This window comes from Danio aesculapii, chromosome 13, assembly GCF_903798145.1.
Source record: "Danio aesculapii chromosome 13, fDanAes4.1, whole genome shotgun sequence".
In the NCBI taxonomy this organism is placed as follows: domain Eukaryota; kingdom Metazoa; phylum Chordata; class Actinopteri; order Cypriniformes; family Danionidae; genus Danio; species Danio aesculapii.
Genome location: NC_079447.1, coordinates 25,715,623 through 25,739,379, shown reverse-complemented (window position 1 = coordinate 25,739,379; position 23,757 = coordinate 25,715,623). Strand labels below are relative to the sequence as shown.

The window sequence follows — 23,757 nt, the reverse complement described above, 5'->3', positions numbered from 1 at the left end:
TAGTTTTTAACAGTATACTCACAACGCTCACAAGGAAGAGGGCTTGTGCGAAATTATTGTAAACCTAGCTCACTAGTAACACTGTTCACACTTTTCGAAACTTTAACTTTGCGTAATGTAAACCTTTATAACTTTGAATGATTATTTTAGATTATTTAATAATTATTATTTTGGATACAAGTAGATTGTTAGTTAGTTGGTTAGTGACATTTATTTAGTTTATTTGATGGTAACGATTGTAAGGTGTTTGATAAAGGATGTCTCTCATTATTGATAATCATGCTAGCCTTATTTAGTACTCTTTCTTTGTATGTACTATCAATGCGCTTTAGTTTTATTCCCAATAACTTACTGGCTGCTGTTATTCCCAATAACTTACTGGCTGCCACATTCCCCAGTGGCCTCTTCTGGGCCTGAGAAGCATTTCCATACCAACAGATCACACAAAATGTTGCAATACGTTCTGTACTGTATTGCAAAGCATACGACACCATCTGCTGATAAAAACTAAGCTCAGAATCAATTTAAGAAAGAATAGCGATGCATTCTGAAAATCTCAGAATTTATTTCTCAAATGATTTTTAGCCACAGTTCTAACTATTACTATAAATATATTCTAGTATACTACTGTTCTAATGTTTGGTGTTGTCTAATGTTTTCAAAAATGGTCCATCTGAATATATTTATGACTCTTAAACTATACATACATTACATAATTTACATCTTGCACCATAACCATTACATCTTGCAGCATAAATACATTACAAAACTTTTGGAACTGGGACTGAACACATCAATTTAGTTATGTATTATTTTGTGGAAACCAGAAAACAATAAGTACAACAAAGGTATTAATTCATTCCCCAAACTTCACAACATAACAGTTCGTTTCATTAGAATATCAAGTTCGTATGGCTTACTTGTCTCTCTACTTTACAGACGCGGCCAAGCATGCTCATGTCATGCTCCAGAGACTCTCCTTCTGGGAGGATTTTCTCTCTGCCTTTTCTGTCCACCGAAATCTGGCCTTTGCCCAGTATCTGATCCACCCTGAGAGGAAACAAACAGTGATTTTGAGCATCTGATGAAGATGTACACCTTTACACTGTTGTTCCTCAAGCTCGAGCATGGCACGGCACAGCAGGAAAAGGCTGGACTTTGGTTAGTGAATAAGAAATGATGTTAGTGCATCACCATCATCTATTTTTTTTTGTTAAAAGACAGTAACAAAGACATGTTGAGATATATGTTTTGTAAATTATATAACTACAGTACATTCAGAGCATTAAATGTTATTCGCTCCATGTAAGGATTGGCTGAATCTGATCTACCTATAATAGTTTACATCTTCATTTAGTGATAATTCAATGATTTCCATGCATATATGCATATTAGTTACAGTTTTCATAATATATTTTAGATTTCTTGTTTCAGTATGTGATTCACTATTGCCAGGGGTTAGAAATAAATGTTTTATGCTTCCTTGTCTCTTTAATTTTGTCATGCAAGAACCATTTGAGTTAAACCAACATCAATCAGCTGAGTGTGTGCAACACGACTAATATTCATCTCCTGACTTGAAAAATCACAACCATTTTTTTAATCAGCTTGGAGTCCAATGATGAAGATTATGTGTAATACAATAAAAAGAAATCTGTCTACAACCCCCATACGGTACATTAGTGGTTCTCAACCACCTTAAGATGACTTAAAAAGGATCAAATATAAAAATTATTTTATAAAATAAATCAATACTAAAAAATATTTTCTTAAGTTAGAAGAAACGTTATACTTAAAATTATTTAATCAGTTAACCCAACACTTTGGCCTCAACAAAAATCGTTGAATCGTTTTTATTGGACTCTGAATAGGCTTTTCAGGCTTGGGTTGAAGGACTCTGCTAAATGCTGGAGATGTGAGAGCGATGGAGACTTGATGCATGCCCTGTGGTCCTATTCTAAAATACAGTAATTGTGGGTTAAAGTGCACAGTTACATTCAGGATGTTTCTGGATGCTGCTTTTCGTTTTGTCCTAAAATATATGTACTGGGAGACCCGTTCGTGGTGGGGTCTGGTGTGAAGAGGTCTGTGTGGATTCAATAAGTATTATGATTGGAAGACAAATCATTATGAGGGGATGGTGTTCAGCAGGTCCACCATCATTTCAAGAATAGGTTACAGAATTGGGGAAGGTGACAGCATATAAAAAATGACATATACAGTTGAAGTCAGAATTATTAGCCCCCCTTTGAATTGTTTTTCTTTTTTGAATATTTCCCAAATGATGTTTAACAGAGCAAGGACATTTTCACAGCGTGTCTGATAATATTTTTTTTCTTCTTGAGAAAGTCTTATTTGTTTTATTTTGGCTAGAATAAAAGCAGTTTTTAATTTTTTAAAAAACATTTTAGGGTCAAAATTTTTAGCCCTTTTAAGCTATATATATTTTTAAAATAGTCTACAAAACAAACCATCATTATACAATAACTTGCTTAATTACCCTAACCTGCCTAGTTAACCTAATTAACCTAGTTAAGCCTTTACATGTCACTTTAAGCTGAATACTAGTGTCTTGAAAAATATATAGTAAAATATACAGTAAAATATTACTGTCATCATGGCAAAGATAAAATAAATCAGTTAATAGTAATGAGTAGGGCCAGATGGAATCTATGGACATTTTTTGCTATTTCTGCACAGAATTGCGTTAAAAATATGCGGATCATACGGAATGATTTTGGGAGTATCATAACTAAAACCTATAATACCTAACCTAACTAGATCATAATATATGAAATAAAAAGTAATAGCTTTTTAACTTTTATTTAATGTTTATAATTATTTATTTAATGTTCCAAATAGATCTACTTTTTTTGGTAAACAAAGCAAGTCTCTCATATATCTACTAAAAGACAGAACATTTTTACTTTACAAACTGTGTTGTAAATAAATCATATGAATATTTTCATATTAGTCAATAATATTACTGAAATTAATTTCAAAACTGAATAAATAAAAATGCACACACATTTACACATGTAAATGAACAGAATCAATGATGGGCTAAAAATCTGTGGAAATCTGAGAAATTCTGCGCGTGCAGATTCCGCGTGGGTTATTAAAACTATTATATTTAGAAATGTGTTGAAAAAAATCTTCTCTCCGTTAAACAGAAATTGGGGAAAAATAAACAGGGGGGCTAATAATTCTGACTTCAACTGTACATTACTTAATAATTTGGATGTTTATCAGAGAGGATGGGTTTTGTTTTGTCATTTTTGGAGGATGAATAAGATCACTGTGGTGAGACGCACAGTAAAACTGTAACTATCTTACTTGATTTATTTATGTATTATTATTATTATTATTATTATTATTGCGTTTTTTTATTTATTCATTTTTAAAAAATGTTCCTATTATTATTTTCTGAATGTGTGCTTTTTTATTTACTGAGTTTATTTTATTTATCTGTATTTACTGGATTTATGATAGCAACACTAAATTACTGTAACTGCCGCTGTTGGGGAGGGGAGGGGCAAGGGGGTGTTAAAAGGATGTAAAAATGTGTGAACTGATAGTACAGTTAAATTATTAAAGAAAATAAGAAATTTGAATCATAAAAAAAGAAGGAACGTTAGACTTTCTTAAGTTAGATGAAAGTCTAATAGAGGTCTAACAATACTCTAAAAATAGACTATAGTCATCAAATAGACAGAAAATAATGACTACAAATGTCCGTCTGTCTATTTGATGACTAGACTATTTTGGACTATTGTTAGATATCTGTTAGATTTTAACTGACAGCTTAAATGTAGTCTTTAGTTTTAGCCATGATGTTTTGATGTCTATTATATGTCTAATAAGCCCAAAAAATCTTGGGGTGTAGGCAATGGTTTTTATATGGCAGCACTGCAAATACTTTTTTTGGAAGCTTTATTTATAGAGTTGTACGTGTATGGACGTGTATAAACTGTGTCAGTTAAACAGTTTGAATAGTTTGAGCTATATAAATCATCACCATTGGACTCCTTGTGCAGAAAGAAGTGATTACGGTGAGTAAAACTCTATGACTATAGTCCCCAAGCCCTCTAAAGGCCTCTGACCCAGCGTGCTTCTTCTTGCTCTGGCTGTAATACAAGTGTAGAGAAGGAGAGGAAAGGTTCCTGGCTTTGGTGCTGAGTGTCTGATGTGGACCCATGGCTGAGTTCAGTCTAAATGAGAGAACATACGGGGTCAAGAACAGTTTAAAGGCTGTGCCATCAAGGAAAGTAAGAGGAGAAAGCTGATGAGAAAGGCAAGATAGAAGATAATCTGAGATACATGCAAGTTACAGATCATACATATTACAGATCACAGGTCAGTTACACATAACAGATATATATATACACACTGATCAAAACAAAAGTCTAAATAATCTCTTAAAAAAGTGTTTTAAAATCACTCATCAATAGTTAAAGATTGATATTTAAATCAAAGCTATATCAAAACCTGCTGCGTCACAATATTACAGTATTATAATATTAGACCATTTTAAACTCCTATGTCAGAGAAGTAAAGGTGCTGTATGTATGTTTTTGACTCTTCTAAAGCGTAAAAATACCCAACCCAGGCTCATTGGAAATATATGCCCAGTGATACATTTTTGAGAACAGAGAAATATGTACCCTGGACTTTGTATCCTTGCAGTTTTTGTTTTCACATGGTATAAGAGACCGCCGTGTACATTTTTGACAATCTCAAATATGTTACTGGGGCATGTTTTCTCATTTGTGCCATTTCTTGTACATCCACCAAAGGTCACTGTGTACATGTCTGCCAATCTTAACGTTCTTTCTGTGTAGATCCATGGGAGAAGCCAGTCAGCTTGTCTTTGTACAAAATATATCAGCTTAATATCGACTGACCAACTCACCCCCTTCTCTAAACCCAACCAATAGTGTTTTCAAAAGCAAACTAGAAGAGAAAAGCCACCATGGCTGCATGCTTCTACTACAATCTAACACTGCTTTTTTCTCTGGTTTCTGGAACTGTCATTTGCCAGACTCGAACCACGTTCCACTCTGCCTCCCAAGTCTGGGGATGTTCATGGTCAGCTACCAACCATACCAGTCCTACTGGAAAAGCCATCCATAAGAAGGTAAACAGTCAGTGGTAGGGCTGTACGATACTGGAAAAATCGAACATTGCAATGTTTTTTTATTCTGCGATATATATTATAATATAAATATGATTTCACTAGATGTGGTGAATAACTGTTTGGAAAGAATTTATCAATTTAGTTTGATTGTAATGATTCTGTAGGGGAGTGTACATGCATAAAATATAAGAAACAATCTACACACAGATAAATTCAACAAAAAAGACATACAAATGATATAAAGAGCGTTTTACTGTTTTCAGAGGAGTTAACCTGTATTCACTTATACAGTAATTGAATAATCAAATGTAAAATAATACTGCATAGTCTTCGTTTTATAAACAATTCAATGTAATTTTTTGTTATTAATTTAGTTAAAAACATTATAATTTCTTAGGTCTGAATGCTTTTAAAACCCTTACACAGTCAAAGGCCTCAAAAAACACGATGTGACTATTGCTAATGATCACATTGCAATATCGATGCTGAAACAATATAGTGTGCAGCCCTATTCAGGGGTACCGCAGAGTAGCTTTCATTTAACACACAAAATGCATCATATGTGCCTATAAGCAGATATTTCTCAGTTCTCAAAAATGTATCCCTGGGCAGATATTCCCAATGAACTTGTGTACCATATTATGTTTGCAATTATTTATGTTTACAATGCTACAGTCAGTTATTTTCCTTTAAAAAAGTGCATTGAGAGTCATTGTTTTGGGCTCTATAACCACTCGCCAGTTTACCCAAATATATTTCAGAACCCCATTTGCCTTAGTGGTAAACACAGCATATTTAATTTCAGTCATGAAGGCGACCTAAAGTCCAGAGGACAGTAGCAGCCTCTGAAATTAGACGCAGATTCTGAATATAAAAATCCACATGAGGTGGTGTTTAATTGGCAAAGTCTCAGATATTAAAAATGTAAGCATTAGCTAAGCAGCACACATTGTAAGGCTTGATTGTCAGGTATGCTCGCTCCTGTTGGTGTTGTCAATCTGGCAACATGCATTTGCATCAAGTCATTGGAGGAGGGCCATGTGAAAAAAAAAAACCCTATCCAATATTTTGAATCCTACAGTACATACTGCACCTTTAACAATCAAGCTTTGGGACACAAACCTAAATACTAGAGAAAGTTAGTTGTACAGGCACATTCGATCTGACAGCATGCATTGCATCAGTTATGGTTTAGCAAACCAAGCCAACCTTGTTAAACAGAGAGAGATTAGCTCGATGAAAACAAGATTCAAGGATTTATAGGACAGAGCCAACAGCTTGAGGTTTTGTGGCAATAACACATAAATATCTATAGTGTTCAGCCATAACTGCAAAAACATATATTAACATAAATAAATAAATAAAAATGCGCTTTCGTTGAAAGTTCGGGGTCAGATTGAATTCAATATAATTAATATAATTTAAGTAACTTTTTCTGGTTTTAAAACATAATGGCAAGGCTGAGAGCGCATTACCCCAGTCTTCATTCTCTTATGATCCTTCATAAATCATTCTAATATCCAATTGTCTGCTTAAGAAACATTGTATATTATTATTCTCATTGTCTGCTTAATTTAAATAGCTTAATATTTTTAATATAAATATTTTGTAACTGTCATTAGATTCAGGTAAATGCATTAAATTAAAGCAATTTAATGCATGCTGGCTCATCAAAAGCATTAATTTATATATAAAAAGTAACTTGCTGAAACCAAAAAATAAGAGTAGTTCATGTTTTTCTTTCTTACTCAGAACATTTGCCTTGTTTTACATTACATTAAACAAATTTAAACATCTTTGAATAAGACTGCATAATGACTTTGACCTTCGTTACCACAGAATATAAACATAACAATATATATATATATATATATATATATATATATATATATATATATATATATATATATATATATATATATATATATATATATATATAGGAAACCATGAGGTTCTCTTTGCCTACAAATTTGCATGAAACGTTACGCTACATACAACGCACTGTTGTTAACAATACTGTATATCTGCTGATAAAAAAATTAAAATATTGCAAAATGACAATTTTCCATTAACTAATCTTATGCAAATAAAAATATCCATAATTACATTAAGTCATTCAAATAATGGCAACAGAATTCAGGTTTATTCATATCGCAATCAATGAATTAGCTATTATTATTTTCCCCCGAAGTAGACATGGAGGTTTTACAAATTTTAAAGCCAAGGCAAATTCCTGTACTTAAGAATGGCCGTGTGTGTGTGTGTGTTTCTTTTCTGGGAAGTTATTTTGCAGGTGGCGTTTTTTGTCTTGCTTTGAATGTAATATTGCTCTAATTATAATTTTTCGTCTTTAAAAAGGTGACACGGTTGCACAGTGGATAGTGGTGTCGCCTCACAGTAAAAAGATCACTGGTTTGAGCCTCGGCTGGGTCAGTTGGCATTTCTGTGTGGAGTTTGCATGTTCTCCCCACATTCGTGTGGGTTTCCTCTGGGTGCTCAGGTTTCCCTCACATGTCCAATGACATGCGGTACAGGTGAATTGGGTAAGGTGATTTGTCTGTAGTGTATGTGCGTGAATGAGTGTGTATTGATGTTTCCCAGTGATAGGTTGCAGCTGGAAGGGCATATGGTGGATAAGTTGGCGGTTCATTCCGCTGTGGCGGACCTAGATTAATAAAGGCACTAAGCCGAAAAGAAAATGAATGAATGAATGAATGAATAAATAAATGTCTTTTTAGAAAGATGTCCAGTTCATCTTCATCTGACACCTACCAAGCCATCCTTAAAGCAAGCTTTAAAAAAAAAAAACTTTTTCAAGTGTAAAAACTTTTTTGCAATCTTTGGGTGTTTTTCACGAAACGGATCAGGTGAATTTGAATTTGAATATAAATGCAGCTACTGACATCAACATTATTAAAAATAAAAAGTAAATGACTATTGGTTCCATTGTTATTGGTCACATTCTTCAAAATATCTTCTTTTGTGTTTAACACAAAAAAAGAAAGCAAGAAGAGAGTGAATAAATAATGACAAAACTTTCATTTTTATCTAATTTAGGATTGCAATCTTAAATTATGTATAGTTTCTTTGCCTCACTTACATTTTTTATAATATAAATCTAACCCAATGTAATCATTTAATAAGCAAAAGTTTACCAATGAGTCAATAAAAAAAATTGATTGTTTGATTTAGTTGTGTTTATATCGAAGTTTAATGGCTTTTGAGCTGAAACTATATTAATGTTCATGTCCAAAGGTAAAAGTCATGGTGAATTCAGACACACAACCTCAGCAGTTGACTCATGTCTGAATGTTTCAGAGGTAAAGGAGCTTGCAGAGGGGGATTGTGGGTCTGCTGACCCTGGGGCAGAGTGTTTCCTCTTGGCCTGGCTGTAATACAAGTGCAGGGAAGGAGAGGAAAATGTCTTGGCTTTGCTGCTCAGGGTCTGTGGACCCACAATGGTGTCCAACCTGAATGTAAGAGCGTACACAGAGAGATAAGACAGACACTGATATCAAGATGAAGAAAGTGCGCTTAAAGAAAACGAACTATTTTCTGTACAGTGCAGCATATTTTGATGAACAATAACAATGGCATAAAACATAAAACTTACAAATTAAAACTTCATAGACATAGAATAAAACTAGTACATTTTCGCTATACACCCTTGGCTGATTATTCTCACCTAGTCTGCAAACTCTTGATACGACATAACATATCTAGGTGTCCAGCGGAGTATTGTTCGATCACATCTTTCACATCATACGGCCGCAGTGTCTCCTTAAACTTCTTTTTGGCCACATGGAACTTCATTATCCTGACAACAATAGAAAAATAATTAATTTAAATGATATATTATGTTATGCCATACTGCAAATTCGTTTGCTTAACCATTGATTAGTTATATTAGAAACAAAAATAAAACAGAAATAATTATAATAATAATACAATTTTTTTTATAAAATAAATAAAAATAAGAGTTTATTTAAACCCATAAGGCAGTTTTGAATATGTATCAGTACTTTATTTTTTAATTATTTTTATTTTCTTTAGTCTGTTGATTTATTTGTGTAAAAATCTGTTAGATCAAGATATATGTTTTATGGGAATTGGTAATGCCAGTAATTATTATTAACTGTAAAAATAGTATTAGTAGTTTAATAAAAATTTGAATATAAAATTATAGTTAAATGTATTGTTAGGTGTAAATTTATTATTAAATAAATGAATATACAGTACTTAACATTTAAAGTGAATCAAAAATGTTTTTCAAAGTTGTCCTAGGACAAGAATGGGTGTGACTGCGTACCCGGTACCAGGTCCGTAATATCATTTACTTCCACATTCTTTAAATATTAAAGGTTCGTACTGGTCCAATTCCCCTTTAGGTGGTTCCGGTCTCTCATCAGTTGGAATAAAATAACTTTTGCATAGATTGTGATAGATTATGATCTTTTGATTATGATTATGATCTATGATCTCTCTATGATTACTGACATGTGCAGTAACCAGCTAAATTAAGTATAGCAACCTAGACCACACGAAACCTAAAAGGTACACCTTCAAATTTGAGTTTACAAAAAAAAAGAGTTTTTTTGTAGGGGTTATTATAATACAGACAGCATATACAATTATTTTATCACTTTCAATGGTGTTTTATAAAAATTTAAATGGTTTTCTTAAAAATTATACATTTACACCCATCTGGAAGGCTTTTGAATATGTAGGCAAAATCCAGGCGGAAAGCACAAAATAGCACTTGACTTTAAAAGGGTTAATTGCTCAGGAATTTAATTTGTTAAAACATGAATCTAGTTGATCTAGAATGGAGTTATAATATAATTTTGAAAAACCTAGTTTCATTTTGTTAGATTTGAAATAACAAAACAAGCAAGTCCCTCACAAAATAACCAAAAGTCAAAACATTAACAAGTTGTAATATAAACATCTAAAAACATGATAGTATTTTTGACAAAACCTAAAATGGCTGTATATGTATATATGTAAATCTTGGAAGAAATATCTCACAGAATAAAAGAAAAATTATGTTTAACTTGAAAGACAAAACTACTAATCAAAAATCTATCCAAAGAAACTGCAAAAAAGTAAAGGGGTCTCTTATTTTTTCCCTCAGTGCTGTACATAAAAGAACCACTAGAGGGCAGAAAAGTGTCATAAATACCAGAACGTTTTATGACCCAGTGAAAAATCTGATCATACTGTATATACCTGCACTATAAAAAAACAACAACTGTTAATGATAACATTACTCAAGTAAGGCTCATGTTGAAGTAAAGCTATGCGTGATGGATGCTATTAGCTATGTAAACACAGTTATTACCGCTGGCACACTGAAACCCAAACCTATGCGATGCGTGACGTTCTTTAAAGTCAAGTTAGAACTGCAAATATTGACATTGAGAAGAACAAATCCCAGCAATCTGTCTCTGTAACGATACAGAGTCAAAGCTCTGTCAGATTTTCTTCTTGTCAGATGAGCTGGTGTGTAAGCAGAACTGACTGTGAACATGTCCATCTGACACCCTGGGAAAGAGAAGCAGCAAAAATCTCAGCTCTCCTTAGAGAGCCGAACAATTTGGGCCAATCAAATTGAAAGAAATTATAAGAAGTAACATCAATGGCTTCTAGCGGTAACAATGTAACCCTAATGTCTCAGTCATCAATGAGTGAAAACAGAACCTCTTTTTTATATCAGTTCCATCACAAGTAAACCTTCAATGGTAGATGACAATGCATTTGATTGGATTGTTTTGTAGTGTAATGCTAATGTTGTCAAATGTGCTCTAACATCCACCAAACACCAGCTACAGTACAGGGCTTTGAGAAGTTTCTGATATATTTCTCATTACACATGTACACTACCTGACAAAAGTCTTGTCGTCGATCGCAGTTGTAGGAGCAACAAATAATAACTTGACGTCTAGTTGGTCATTTGAAAAAGTGGCAGAAGGTAGATTTTTTCAATGAATCATCTGTTGAACTGCATCCCAATCACCACAAATACTGCAGAAGACCTACTGGAACATGCATGGACGCTTGATTCTCACAGATATCAGTCAAGTTTGGAGAAGAAAAATCATGGTTTGGGGTTACATTCAGTATGGGGTTATCTGAGAGATCTGCAGAGTAGGCAACATCAACAGCCTGAGGTATCAAGACATTTGTGCCACCAATTATATAACAAACAACAGGAGAGGGCAAATTCTTCTGCAGGATAATGCTCCTTCTCATACTTCAGCCTCCACATCAAAGTACATGAAAGCAACGAAGGTCGAGGTGCTCCAGGATTGGCCAGCCCAGTCACCAAATATGAACATTATCGAGCATGTCTGGGGTAAGATGAAGGAGGAGGCAATGAAGATGAATCCAAAGAATCTTGATGAACTCTGCGAGTCCTGCAAGAACGATTTCTTTGCCATTCCAGATGACTTTATTAATAAGTTTTTTGAGTGCAGAGATGTATGGATGCAGTTCTCCAAGCTCATGGCAGTCATAATAATAATAACATAATGCACAATATTAATTCTTTTTCCACTGCTCCATTATTTATATTCTATACTGACATTATTTCTGTTGAGTGACATGACTTTTGTCTAAGCAAATTCAGACCTTACTGTCCTAATTAAATAATTAAAAATCAACGCATGATCATATTTTATTTTGGTAAAATAAGTGAAATCTAGAGGCCTTTGCCCTTCATATAAGCCACTTCTGAGACCAAAGGATCAACTAAAAGTCATATTACAATTTGTTGATCCTAAAACTTGGATAAGCGACAAGACTTTTGTCAGGTAGTGTACACACATTTTGTGTTTATATACATTATTCTGGCTATATATAGTCAATATGATTTATTTTGTTATTTCCACTTGTGTGCACACTTGCAAAATAAATGTAAAAATTATAATATTTTTTTTTTACTCTTTAATGCTTAAGAAAATTAAAAATCAATGTAAAAAAAACTGAAAAGGGGTACTCAGATAAGTCTGCTATTTGAACCCTTGGCACCAAAATCAACATAATACATTTGTGCTGTTTGATATTTAAACTAAATGTCTCAAAAATGACTGATGAACCCCTAAACAAAAACTTTTTTTATTGTGCACAGTGTTAATTCTTCATGAATTCTCTGGGAAGTGGAACTCTCACCTGATGGCCCGGATCACTGCCTTTAGCGGGGCTGACAGATCTTCTACTGTCACATCACAGTGGCAAGCCTTATCATCGAAAGCATCATCCGGTCCAAGACTGGTGTCAGCTGTGTGTGTGTGAGAGAGAGATAGAAAAGGAAAGAACTAATGCATATCAAGCAAAAATAGTTTTGCAGAACATCCTTAAAATGGGTGAAAACAAAACTTGGCTGAATAGCAGAGATAGCCAAGGGCAGATCAATACAAATGTGAACCAAAATAGCATTCAAAGCAAATCTTTTCCTTGACCCCCCTCACACCGGCCACAGGCCAGTCCACTGAGCTTTACAACACACATACTGAAGCAAGCATTCACATTTAGCTGAAAGGCAACAAAATGGCTGTTCATCAAAATACAAATACTAAAAAATAAATAAAATTAAATATATAAATAAACAAACTGCAAAAAAAAAAAAAATGCACAGTTTTGATTCATCATGTATTAGGTATACATAGTCAACTGCTAAGTATTGCAAAAATCTAATCAGCCAATTACATAGCAGCAACCCAATGCAAATAGGCTTGCAGACATGGTCAAAAAAGATCTGCTAAATTCTAAACTGAGCATCAAAATGTGGAAGACAGGTCATTTAAACTACTGTAAATTTGGCATGGTTGTTGGTGGCTTGAATATAAAAACCGCTGATCAACTAGAATTTTGACACTCTAGGGTTTACAAAAAAATGTCCAAAACAGTGGAAACATCCAGTGAGCAGCAGTTCTGTAGGTAAAAATGTGTCAAACCTTGAAGCCACAAATCTCAGCGGGTGCTACTTTTTAACCTAAGAATAAGAAACGAAGGCTACAATTCGTAAAGGCTTTGCGAAATTGCACAATAGAAGATTGAAATAGGTTTGCCTGGACTGATGAGAATTCTGTAGTGGCATTTGGATGCTAGGCTCTGAATTTGGGGCAAACAACATGAAAGCATGGATCCATTCTGCCTTTTATCAAGCACTGAATCTGCTGGAGGTGGACCACAGTGTTTCCGTTTTATAATGCTACTTCCAGCAGGGTCATCTGCCATGCAAAGCTCTGATCAACACAATGAAAATAACACAGTGAGTTCTCAATGAGTATTCAAATGGCCTCCACATCCACTAGACCTCAACCCAATAGAGCACTGTTGGGATGTGCTGGAATGGGATATTTGAATGATGGATGTGCAGCTGACAAATCTGCAATGTGAATTCATCATGTCAACGAGGACCAAAATCTCCAAGGCATGTTTCTAGCACCTTGTTGATTATGGCACAAAGATGTGTACCTAATAAAGTGGCCAAACAGTACAACTAGACAGACGAAATCTCTAAAAACGATGCCCGTACAAGAGATTGAATTCTTCCATTTAAACGCTGTTATGGCTGACCCCATCAGCACTGAATCACAGATAAATGGCAGAGGAAGAGAGATTGCTGTCGAAATGTGTGTAATTTCCTGCTCCCTCGTATAGGCTATGTAATGTGGCGGATCTACAGTGTGTGTTAGATACCAGTCTGTGTGATCGCACAGCGGGTATGAGGCTCATTTTGGGTTGATGGGTCTCAAACTGGGCTGATGTCAGATTACTGCTGCTAAAGCGCTACCTCTGCAAAATCCTATAGAGGTAGCTTTGTGAAAATGTACTTGATTGAAAATTCTATAATAAATCCCACGATACTACATCAACAATAACAACAAAAACATGTCTGTGAAGTGTTGAAGGGTGACTTCAAGTAGTGAATCATTGTTTAGTAGCATTACAATAACAGCTTTTCTAAAAGCAAACTCGTTTTTATAGGTAATTCACACTGCACTGACAGATAAATGCAACACACATGTCAGGATATGTCAGCTAAGTGTGTTACCCTGTCGCTTGTTTTTGCCAACTGAATGTAAAGCAACGTTTGAAACACCGGAAAAGAATCTAGTCACTGTTAGGATTCATCTGTGTCTGCATAAGCACTGTGAATAACAGTTGAAATGCTACATTTCTATTAATGTACAGACTGAACTACAGACTCAAAGTGAAATTTGTTCATTTATTTCAGTGAATCAGTTCCTTCAAATATAAATCAAGCAATATGTTCATGATTTTCCTAAATTTTTACAGTATGTTAAAGGCAGCATGGTTGTCAGTAAGGTACTGTACATGTTCAGTTACTGTAATTTTACTGTATTTTTTACATTTGGCATTGCATTTTAGTATTAAATCTAGAGCAAGAATCTAACAATGTACACAAAAAGTTAATCATTATTCTTCCTCATGGCCTTATCTTTAAAAACATCACATTTAACTTTATCACTTTTGAAAATATTCCAAATGAAGCACTGGCAAATCTGTATTGTATCACTGTGCCAAGTTTAGATAAAGATTCCCTAAACTATCTCTCTCACACTGCCTGTGTTTTATTTCCCCATGGGATCATTGATACTGTCAGTCCATCGCGACTAATGTACAGGATTCAGTCAAAACTGAATATCCTACTATAAACAATGTCTCTGTCTCCGCTGTGCTCTTTTTCCCTAAGGGACAGTCTGGTGTTGGGAGACTGAGCCAAGGTTAACCAGAGCAAACAAGGGTCCCATGAGAGACCACATGCAGCCTGTAAATCCAGACTTCAGGGAAAAGTCCAGAAATTACATTAAGGTTTTGGAGAAAGACTTGGTGTGAATACTACAAGAACATTGTAAATAATATATATTATAGCAACATTCAAGCTTTTCAAACATATTTAAATAGTACACAGTTTTTAAATAATTAGTAATTTTTTGTAAACCAAATAAAAAAGAATCTACTGTAGGCATAATTATTTATAAAATGACAGTCAGAGCATGTTAAGAATAGCTAATAAACACAGTCCACATGACTCATAATGGTGTTTTGAAAACCATTATAGGGTTTGGAATGACATAATTTCAACATTTTGAAAACATCTGGTTAAATTCTAAGCTAATGAGAACCCTAACTAATCTAAACATGTAATGTCCCATTTCAGTGTCCTCATTAAATTTACAATAATGATTATACTGTATTTATAGTGATTTGTTGATGGCAGTTTAAAGACACCTCTCATATGGAGAATGAAGTCACATGCATTGCTCAGGTGTGAGTTTTTCACAGACTTCAACAGAGTGTAATAATCTTGATGTTTCTGTGGGTTTCGTCTATCCAAACTGATCTTTCATTTGTATTTTCTATTGGATTCAAGTCAGGTGATTGGCTGGGCCATTCTACAGCTTGATTTTCTCTCTCTGAAAGTATTTGAGAGTTTCCTTGGCTGTGTTTTGGATCATTGTCTTGCTGAAATGTCCACTCTGGTTTCATCTTCTGCTAATGTAGATGTTGGACTGAAGCAGCAAATATTAATTTACACTAATGAAGGGCAAAGGGTCGCTGAATAACTTCTGAGAGATTTCATCTGCTGTCTGGGCTTTCACTGCCTTTTTACACCTCCCTTTCTTCATGTGTTCAATATATTTTTTCTGTGTCATTTCATTTTATTACACATAACTTAATTTGTAAACTAATTAGATTTGTTTACTTTGCATATATGGATTTCTTTGGTTGTTATCAACATCTGGTGAAAATTTCAAGTCAACAGCACCTTTAGAAATAAATGATGATGTGTTCAATACTTGTTTCCCTACGTGTATAAAGATTTGCTTTAATGTTTCAAATACTTTAAATAAAATTCCAAATAATTATGTAAATAACATATGTAAAATTAAACATACTCATTCTGAATTTATAATATACAAAAGAATTTGTAATTGTCTGTAATCTTTAATTTAGAAAGAAAGAAAGCTAAACAGGACACATTCTAATGCATGGCAAAAGAAAACAGACAGAAGAGAAAACAGCTGTATGAAACAAATTTTCTGCTGATGCTTTGAAACCCCCTTTTCGTCTTTACCCCAATTACAGTAGAAGTGGAACACCTGTAAGTGGGCAGAAATAGAAAGCCTTTCACCTTCAGCCGTTGTGCGTGACTGGCTCTTGAGCCTGAGCGATGGTCGGAAGCGTGTTCGGTCATTGAAGCTCCAGCTCTTCTGGACCTTGGCTGGACTGCTGCCCTCCACTGCCACCTCTGTGCCAGGAGAGCGCCGGTCATTCACCGACATCTGTCTGCTTTTTACACTCTGACCACGAGGGCTGGCCATGCGCACTCGCTCACGGAAACTTAACTTTTGACTGCAGGAAAGAGGATGAATGGAGTAAGATGAAAAGTGGGGAGGGAAAAATAAAGAAAAAATAAATAAGTATGGATAAAAATAGGTATTTCACTAAAAGTTGGCTTAATTTGGACATATCTTGTGATACTTATTTTGGACACAATGACATCTGACAACATTTGTACATTTCATTACTTCCATTTCTACTGGATACTTTAGGTAAAACACATAAACATCATATTTCTTTCTTCATTTTTTTAAAACCTCATATGCTCAACAAGACTGCATTTATTTGACAAAAATACAGTAATTTATTGTGAAATATTACTGCAATATAAAACAGCTGTTAGCTATTTGTTTATGTATCCCTCTGCTGGCAAAGCTGAATTTTCAGCATCATTATTCTACTCTGTCACATGACCCTTTAGAAATCCTATAATATACACATTTGGTGCTCAATTTATTCAAAATGGTCAATGCTGACAATTGTACTGCTTAAAATATGATTATATACATTTAAACACATTTAAATTATAACAAACATTATAACAGTTTTTAATGTCAGTTTTAAAGGTGCTGTAAGTTTGACACCCAGTGGTTAAACTGGGTATTGCATTTCCGGATCAAAAGCGCAAGCGCAGGTTGCCAGATGACCAACAGTAGCGAGTCTCGAGCCTAAAGGCTGATTGCAATGGCACGCGATAGAAGGAATATTCTCCATAATAAAAGTTTTTGTCCTAACCAACACCTCGAATTAATATTTTAGAAATGGCATCTATTTCTCACAGGTGAACAACAGGAAAAACTGACAATGATCACCCTAGGTACACCTCATGTGCTTTATTCAGTGTTAAATGCTAACAATATGAGCTTGAATGCTTTTTACATGACATTTATTGTTATACTACTGAAAGCAGCAGCAGATAGTTCACCTCAGATCTTGAAAATAAAACAAATTGAAACAAAAAACTGTGAAATAATGCAAACCAACACATATCAGTGATTCAGCATCTACATTTAATAGTGTTAAGGAGGCTTAATATGTATTAATTACATTATAAACCTTAGCCTTTTGTGAGTGAGGGCATATTCTTGTTCTGAATGTCTATATTTAAATTTCTGTCATGTTTCGACTGGTGCGAATAGCCAAATTGCTCATCACTGCAAATCTCGTCACATAGCATGTTGTTAGGACATGGGGTTGCAATGTAACCTGCTCACCTAATGTTTACACTAGTAATATTTGTATTATTTGCTAATTAATAACCTCATGTGGAACTCTGAATCTGCATCTCATTTCAGAGTCTACTACTGTCCACTGGATTCAGTCACGGATGCATGCTTTGAGAACCTTTCTAAATGAAATATGCTGTTTTCCAACAAGGCAACACGGGGTGTTGAAATATAATTGGCCAAATCAGCAGTGGGCAGGTTAAAACAACCAAAACATAGACGGCGTTCCGGCTCGTAACTCACATTTTCAAAGCAAAACAATTGACTTGAGCATTTTTTTCAGATAAACAAGAATGTTCACTAAGCATGTTTCTTAAATATCTGCAAATATATTATGCTTTTTTATGCTTTAGAAGAGTCAAAAACTTACATACAGCACCTTTAAGAAATAGTTTTTTCTTCTTTTTTATTAACGGAGGGGTGGTGGGTGGGGCCTTTCAATGCTAATAAAAAATCATGTTATGCACCAAATCTGATTTTTATATTTAATATTTAATACTGTAGCAACAATGTAATAAAAGTGTCGGATAAAAACAAACTGTATTTTTGATTTTTTCAATGCTGCCTTGTAGAGCATAAGACATGTTTTAACATTAATACGTTAAATGTGAAATTATTTTAAACTTTGGACCAATGGTACATTTTCATTTACTTTACAAGTTTTTTGCCTCTATCGGTTCCTCAAAAGACCATCATGCAACATAAACCCCATTCCAAAGCTTCCACCAATCAGCAAGCAACGTTTTAAAGCATGACTTTTTGAACATCCTATTCTTTCTTTTATTGTTCTGTATATTCTTCGGTTGCTACCTTCAACGTGGAGCAGCCAGAGGATTGCCATAGGACAGATTTTTTTTGAAAACATTTAAACATTTCCCTACAATGACAACTCCATGAGTTGGGGTTCTTCAATCATGCTTGACTTATAGCCATTTAACCAAGTATGCTTTGGGTTCATGCTTGGTTTGTGTGTGAAAGGGATGTAGAAGAGGAGAGTGAAGACATAATGCTATATGAAGGTAAAAACATTCATAGTTTTCAGTCACAAGACCTGAAGGGCAAAACACCTAAGCCACAAATATTCAAAAGAAAAACTAATAAAGGGCAATTTTTGGGTACTTCCTTTGCGGATACAGCACCTGCTCTAGTATTTTAAGCACAAAAATAAGTGGGAATGCTTAATTTGGAAAGGCTTAACATAAACAGTGTTATTAAAGGGTCAAGTTAAATACACCTAATTCAAGACGCACACTATTTACAGGCAAGAAGACGAACAGTTCTTAATGCATTAAGCCATATTAAGCATTTTATAATGATTTTCTATGGGAGAAGTTGGTAACACATTTTTAACGCATCCTTGTTACACGTTTCATGTTCTTACATGTTCTTGCAATTACAATTAATTATGCATAATTACATACTAGCCCTAAACCTAACCCGTATCCTAACTCTAACCATATAGTACAGTAAGTACATACACTCACTGGCCACTTTATTAGGTACACCTGTCCAACTGCACGTTAACGCAAATTTCTAATCAGCCAATCACATGACAGCAACTCAGTGCATTTAGGCATGGTCAAGAAAATGTGCACCAGTTCAAACCGAGCATCAGAATGGGGAAGAAAGGTGATTTAAGTGACTCTTCTCGCACAGCCATCTCTAGGATTTACAGAGAATGATCTGAAAAAGAGAAAATATCCAGTGTGCTGCAGTTCTGTGCACGCAAATGTCTTGTTGATGCCAAAGGTCAGAGGAGAATGGCCAGACTGGTTCGAGCTGATAGAAAGGCTACAGTAACTCAAATAACCACTCATTACAACCGAGGTATGCAGGAGAGCATCTCTGAACACACAACATCTTGAACCTTGAGGCGAATGTTCTACAGCAGCAGAAGACCACATCGGGTGCCACTCCTGTCAGCTAAGAACAGGAAACTGAGGCTACAATTGGCACAGGCTCACCAAAATTGGACAATAGAAGATTGAAAAATGTTTGTTGGTCTGATGAGTCTCGATTTCTGCTGTGACATTCAGATAGTAGGGTCAGAATTTCAACAATGTGAAAACATGGATCCATCCTGGCTTTTATCAATGGTTCAGGCTAGTGGTGGTGTTGTAATGGTGTGGGGGATATTTTCTTGGCCCACTTTGGGCCCATTAGTACCAATTGAGCATCGTGTTGACACCACAGCCTACCTGAGTATTGTTGCTGACCATGTCCATCCCTTTATGACCATCTTCTGATGAATACTTCCAGCAGGAGACCGCACCATGTTCTAAAGCGTGAATCATCTCAGACTGGTTTCCTGAACCTGACAATGAGTTCACTGTTCTCAAATGGCCTCCACAGTCACAAGATCTCAATCCAATCAAGCATCTTTAGGTTCACTTTATGGATGTGCAACCAACAAATCTGCAGCAACTGTGTAATCCTATCATGTCAATATGGACAAAAATCTCTGAGGAATATTTCCAGTACCTTGTTGAATCTATGCCATGAAGGATTAAGGCAGTTCTGAAGGCAAAAGGGGGTCCAACCCAGTATTAGTAAGGTGTACCAAACAAAGTGGCCGGTGAGTGTATAATTAATTAATATTACTCAGAGGAAAAATGAATTCCCACACTAAAAGGAAGTTTAAAAGGAAGTTTAATATAAAAATGCCTGTTCTCTTCTAACACCTGTACACTATTTTATTTGTTTTGACAGTGAGACAAAATCTGCAATATTGTCAATATATTGTAGAGCACAGTTCTCAAACTTAATTCCTGGAGGGCCGCAGCTCTGCACAATTTTGCTCCAACCCTATCAAACACAGCTGATGCAAATAATCGAGATGTTCAAAAGAGTCATAAACGCCTTCATTAGTTGGATCAGCTGTGTTTTATCAGGGTTGGAGCAAAATTGTGCAGAGCTGCGGCCCTCCAGGAATTGAGTTTGAGATCCATGTTGTAGAGCAATATTCATCTCTTTATTTTTTCCTATACTTGCTTGATGTACAGGTAATGGCAGTTGGTCTGTGTACAGTACCACTGGATACTTTAACTGAACAAAACTTGCCAATTGTGAAAACCCCAATAATACTACTGATTTACTACATTAGTACTTGGTAAAGGCTTGGTAAATATGAACAGTGACTTTGTTTTGCCCACCAGGTTCAAATTCTTATTAAAGTGTGACGTCACTATGAATAATACTGTAAACTCGATCTCATGGCAATTCGTAACTTTTTGATTTAGTGGCTAATTCGTATGAATTCGTACGATCTCATTCATGCAATTTTAAAACGATGTGCTTATCCCCAATGACGGATGGGTTTAGGGTGGGGTTGGGTGCCACCCATTCTTTTTAAAATCGTACATTTTTGTACAACTGAACTCGTACAAATTCATACGAATTAGCCACTAAACTGACAAAACGTAAAATAGTTACGTTTCCTTGAGAGATCAGTCTGTATAAACTATATAAAGTGTCAGATTTCATGCACATGCCACATGCAAATTTATGACTAATGTGCTTAATATGTGGGATGCACACAGATATATATGCAGTATAGTCATAAATATCCTTAACTGAACTGAACCCTTAAAACCATTTAATTTAATCACTACTCCTGCAAAGTTTTACAATATGAGATGTCGGAGGAATGGTGATTTAAAGTGAAAGATTCTTAGAAGCTCTGCATTACTTATTAGACTACATGGATGTTACATTTATTTACATTTATACATGTACTGGGGTTTACATTTATATATGTATTGGGATTAGGAGTGTTGGCAGTTAAATTCTTCAGGCAACATTCACAAGAGCCTAACATTAGACTCTCTGTAAGTACTCAGAGGTGGCTGTCACCATCACCATCATCATCATCATCCATGCATAAGGTTAGTCAGCATTCACATTGGTCATATTGCTGGAGCAGTGGGGGATGCTGGGTACCTATATTTCCGTGTGGTATACCTCCTGAAGAGCCTCTGTCTATTACTATGACCCTTACTAAGGAAATGAGGGAGACAGATGGTAGATGAGTTAGTCAGACGGTGAGCAGAAACGACTCCCTTAAGTGGAAGAATTAAATGGATGACACAACATAGAAACAGACTCTCTACTTGGGGGTAAAAGTGGAGCAAAATGCAATATTAATTCTGTGTTTGAGCGACCAAACATGGTTATAAAGAGTTTAATCAATTACGTTTTGAAGGACTTCATTGTTGCACCACACACACATCCGCACACCCATGCTTGAAGTATATTCGCATACACATGTCTAGCAAGCAACAAAATTTGATAAACGTTCTGGGATTTGCTGGTAAATTTTCCATTTTCTTTCTGTAAATATTTCATTGATTCAACTCTAAGTAGTACAAAATGTATTATGTGGATTATCTTTCTTAAAGACTAATGTTCTTCCATGAATAAGGTTCTAGAAGCTAAACTAAAAGTGTTCACAGCTTAGTCGTTTGCTGTAATGCTTTAGCAATTTGAAAGTTCATTTTCCATCATGTTTAATGACACATTTGCCACACACTGAGGGTCTTTTCCAACTGTAAATTACTTCATTTACGTCTGAGTGCTGCTGCTCTGCTTTTCACACATTTAATATGAACCGTGCAAACATCCAATTCCAGCACTAATTGAAAGTGTGAAGATATAAACATGAAAAAAAGACTTTGGTGCAATCGTTATTTACAATCACTGAGAAATGCGCTCCACCCCTGCTGAAATGACATGGAGGTTAAAACACAAACGTCACCTGCCTGACGACAAACATCTGACTACACTACTGCCCTGCAGATGCGACAGTCTTTAATGTGTCTAAACATAGTCCAGTATTGTGTACAAACATGCAGGGTTCCAAATGTCAAGCTAAGTCTGGAACTGACTCACTGTTTCTTACTGGACCTATTGATGAAAGGTATTTAAAGAGCGGTGGGGGGCTTTATGGGGGGAAAGATAAAGATGAAAAACAGATCTTAGTGCATTTATGACTGTAAAATATCTAACGGACAATATAAACAATCTCTGAATGGAAAAAGTGCATCATGTTTCTGTCCATGTATACAGAAAAGCACACACACACACACACACACACACTTTCACTTCATTTTCACATTGTTTTTAAGTAGAGAATAGAGCTGCTCCACATCTAAACTACTATTCTGTGACTTTTGCTTAGTGACTCCCTGGAAAACTTGATTCTGATTGGACAATTCTATTCAAAGCAGTAGTGAAACTAAATTACTAAACTGCGCATTTGTCTTTAGTTCTAAACAAAACACCAATGATATATTCATGTTTAACTCAACACTCTGTGGTTTCTCTCAATAGTTTACTTCAATATGAATAACTTTATATATAGCACAAATAAGAGCACAATGCAATTATATTTAATAACATTATTCATATTAATAATCATTTATAATAATATAAAGATTTTAAAAAAACATTGTGGGGTCAGTTTGATCGTTTTAATGCTGCATAGCGCTTTTACAATGTAGATTATGTCAAAGCAGCTTAACTTAAAAGTTCTAGTAGATTAAAACTGTGTCAGTCCAGCATTTGTTTGAAAAATACAGTGAAAAACAGTATGAATTTTGTTTTTACAATTTAAAATAACAGTTTTTTATTTATTCCAGTGATTTAAGCCTGAATTTTCAGCAGTATTTCTCCAGTCTTCAGTGCTACACGATCCTTCAATGAATATAATATGCTGATTTGGTGATCAGACATCATTTCAAATGATCATTACAGCTATAAACGGTTAAACTTTTATAATGTGAGGAATATAAACTTCAATTGAGCATGAACACACATTTTTCATAACAACATAACAGCTGTATTTGTAGTAGTTCAATTTTCTATAAAATAATTGTGTCAAATGTTACCACTTTTAGTTCAATCTTATTTTATTTGTTACTGTTTCTTTCTGTTGCGGTTTAAGGTTTAAGTTTAAGGAAGCTCTTAAGGTCAAATCCCAATTCTACCCTTTAGCCCTTCTCTTTACCCTAAATTCCTAATTGT

The 23,757-nt window shown here is 34.9% G+C and overlaps 1 protein-coding gene across 1 annotated transcript in view; it reads right to left on the bottom strand.

Moving 5' to 3' along the window:
- Positions 1-23,757, bottom strand: part of kcnq5a (potassium voltage-gated channel, KQT-like subfamily, member 5a) — a 227,154-nt gene that overhangs the window by 5,798 nt on the left and 197,599 nt on the right. Inside the window, exons 13-19 of the mRNA XM_056471458.1 lie at positions 21,676-21,732; positions 16,302-16,522; positions 12,308-12,416; positions 8,823-8,954; positions 8,497-8,607; positions 4,104-4,211; positions 921-1,050 (exon numbers count right to left, since the gene is read on the bottom strand). Of these exons, the coding sequence (XP_056327433.1) occupies positions 921-1,050; positions 4,104-4,211; positions 8,497-8,607; positions 8,823-8,954; positions 12,308-12,416; positions 16,302-16,522; positions 21,676-21,732 (868 nt within the window). The remainder of the gene's footprint in view (positions 1-920; positions 1,051-4,103; positions 4,212-8,496; positions 8,608-8,822; positions 8,955-12,307; positions 12,417-16,301; positions 16,523-21,675; positions 21,733-23,757) is intronic.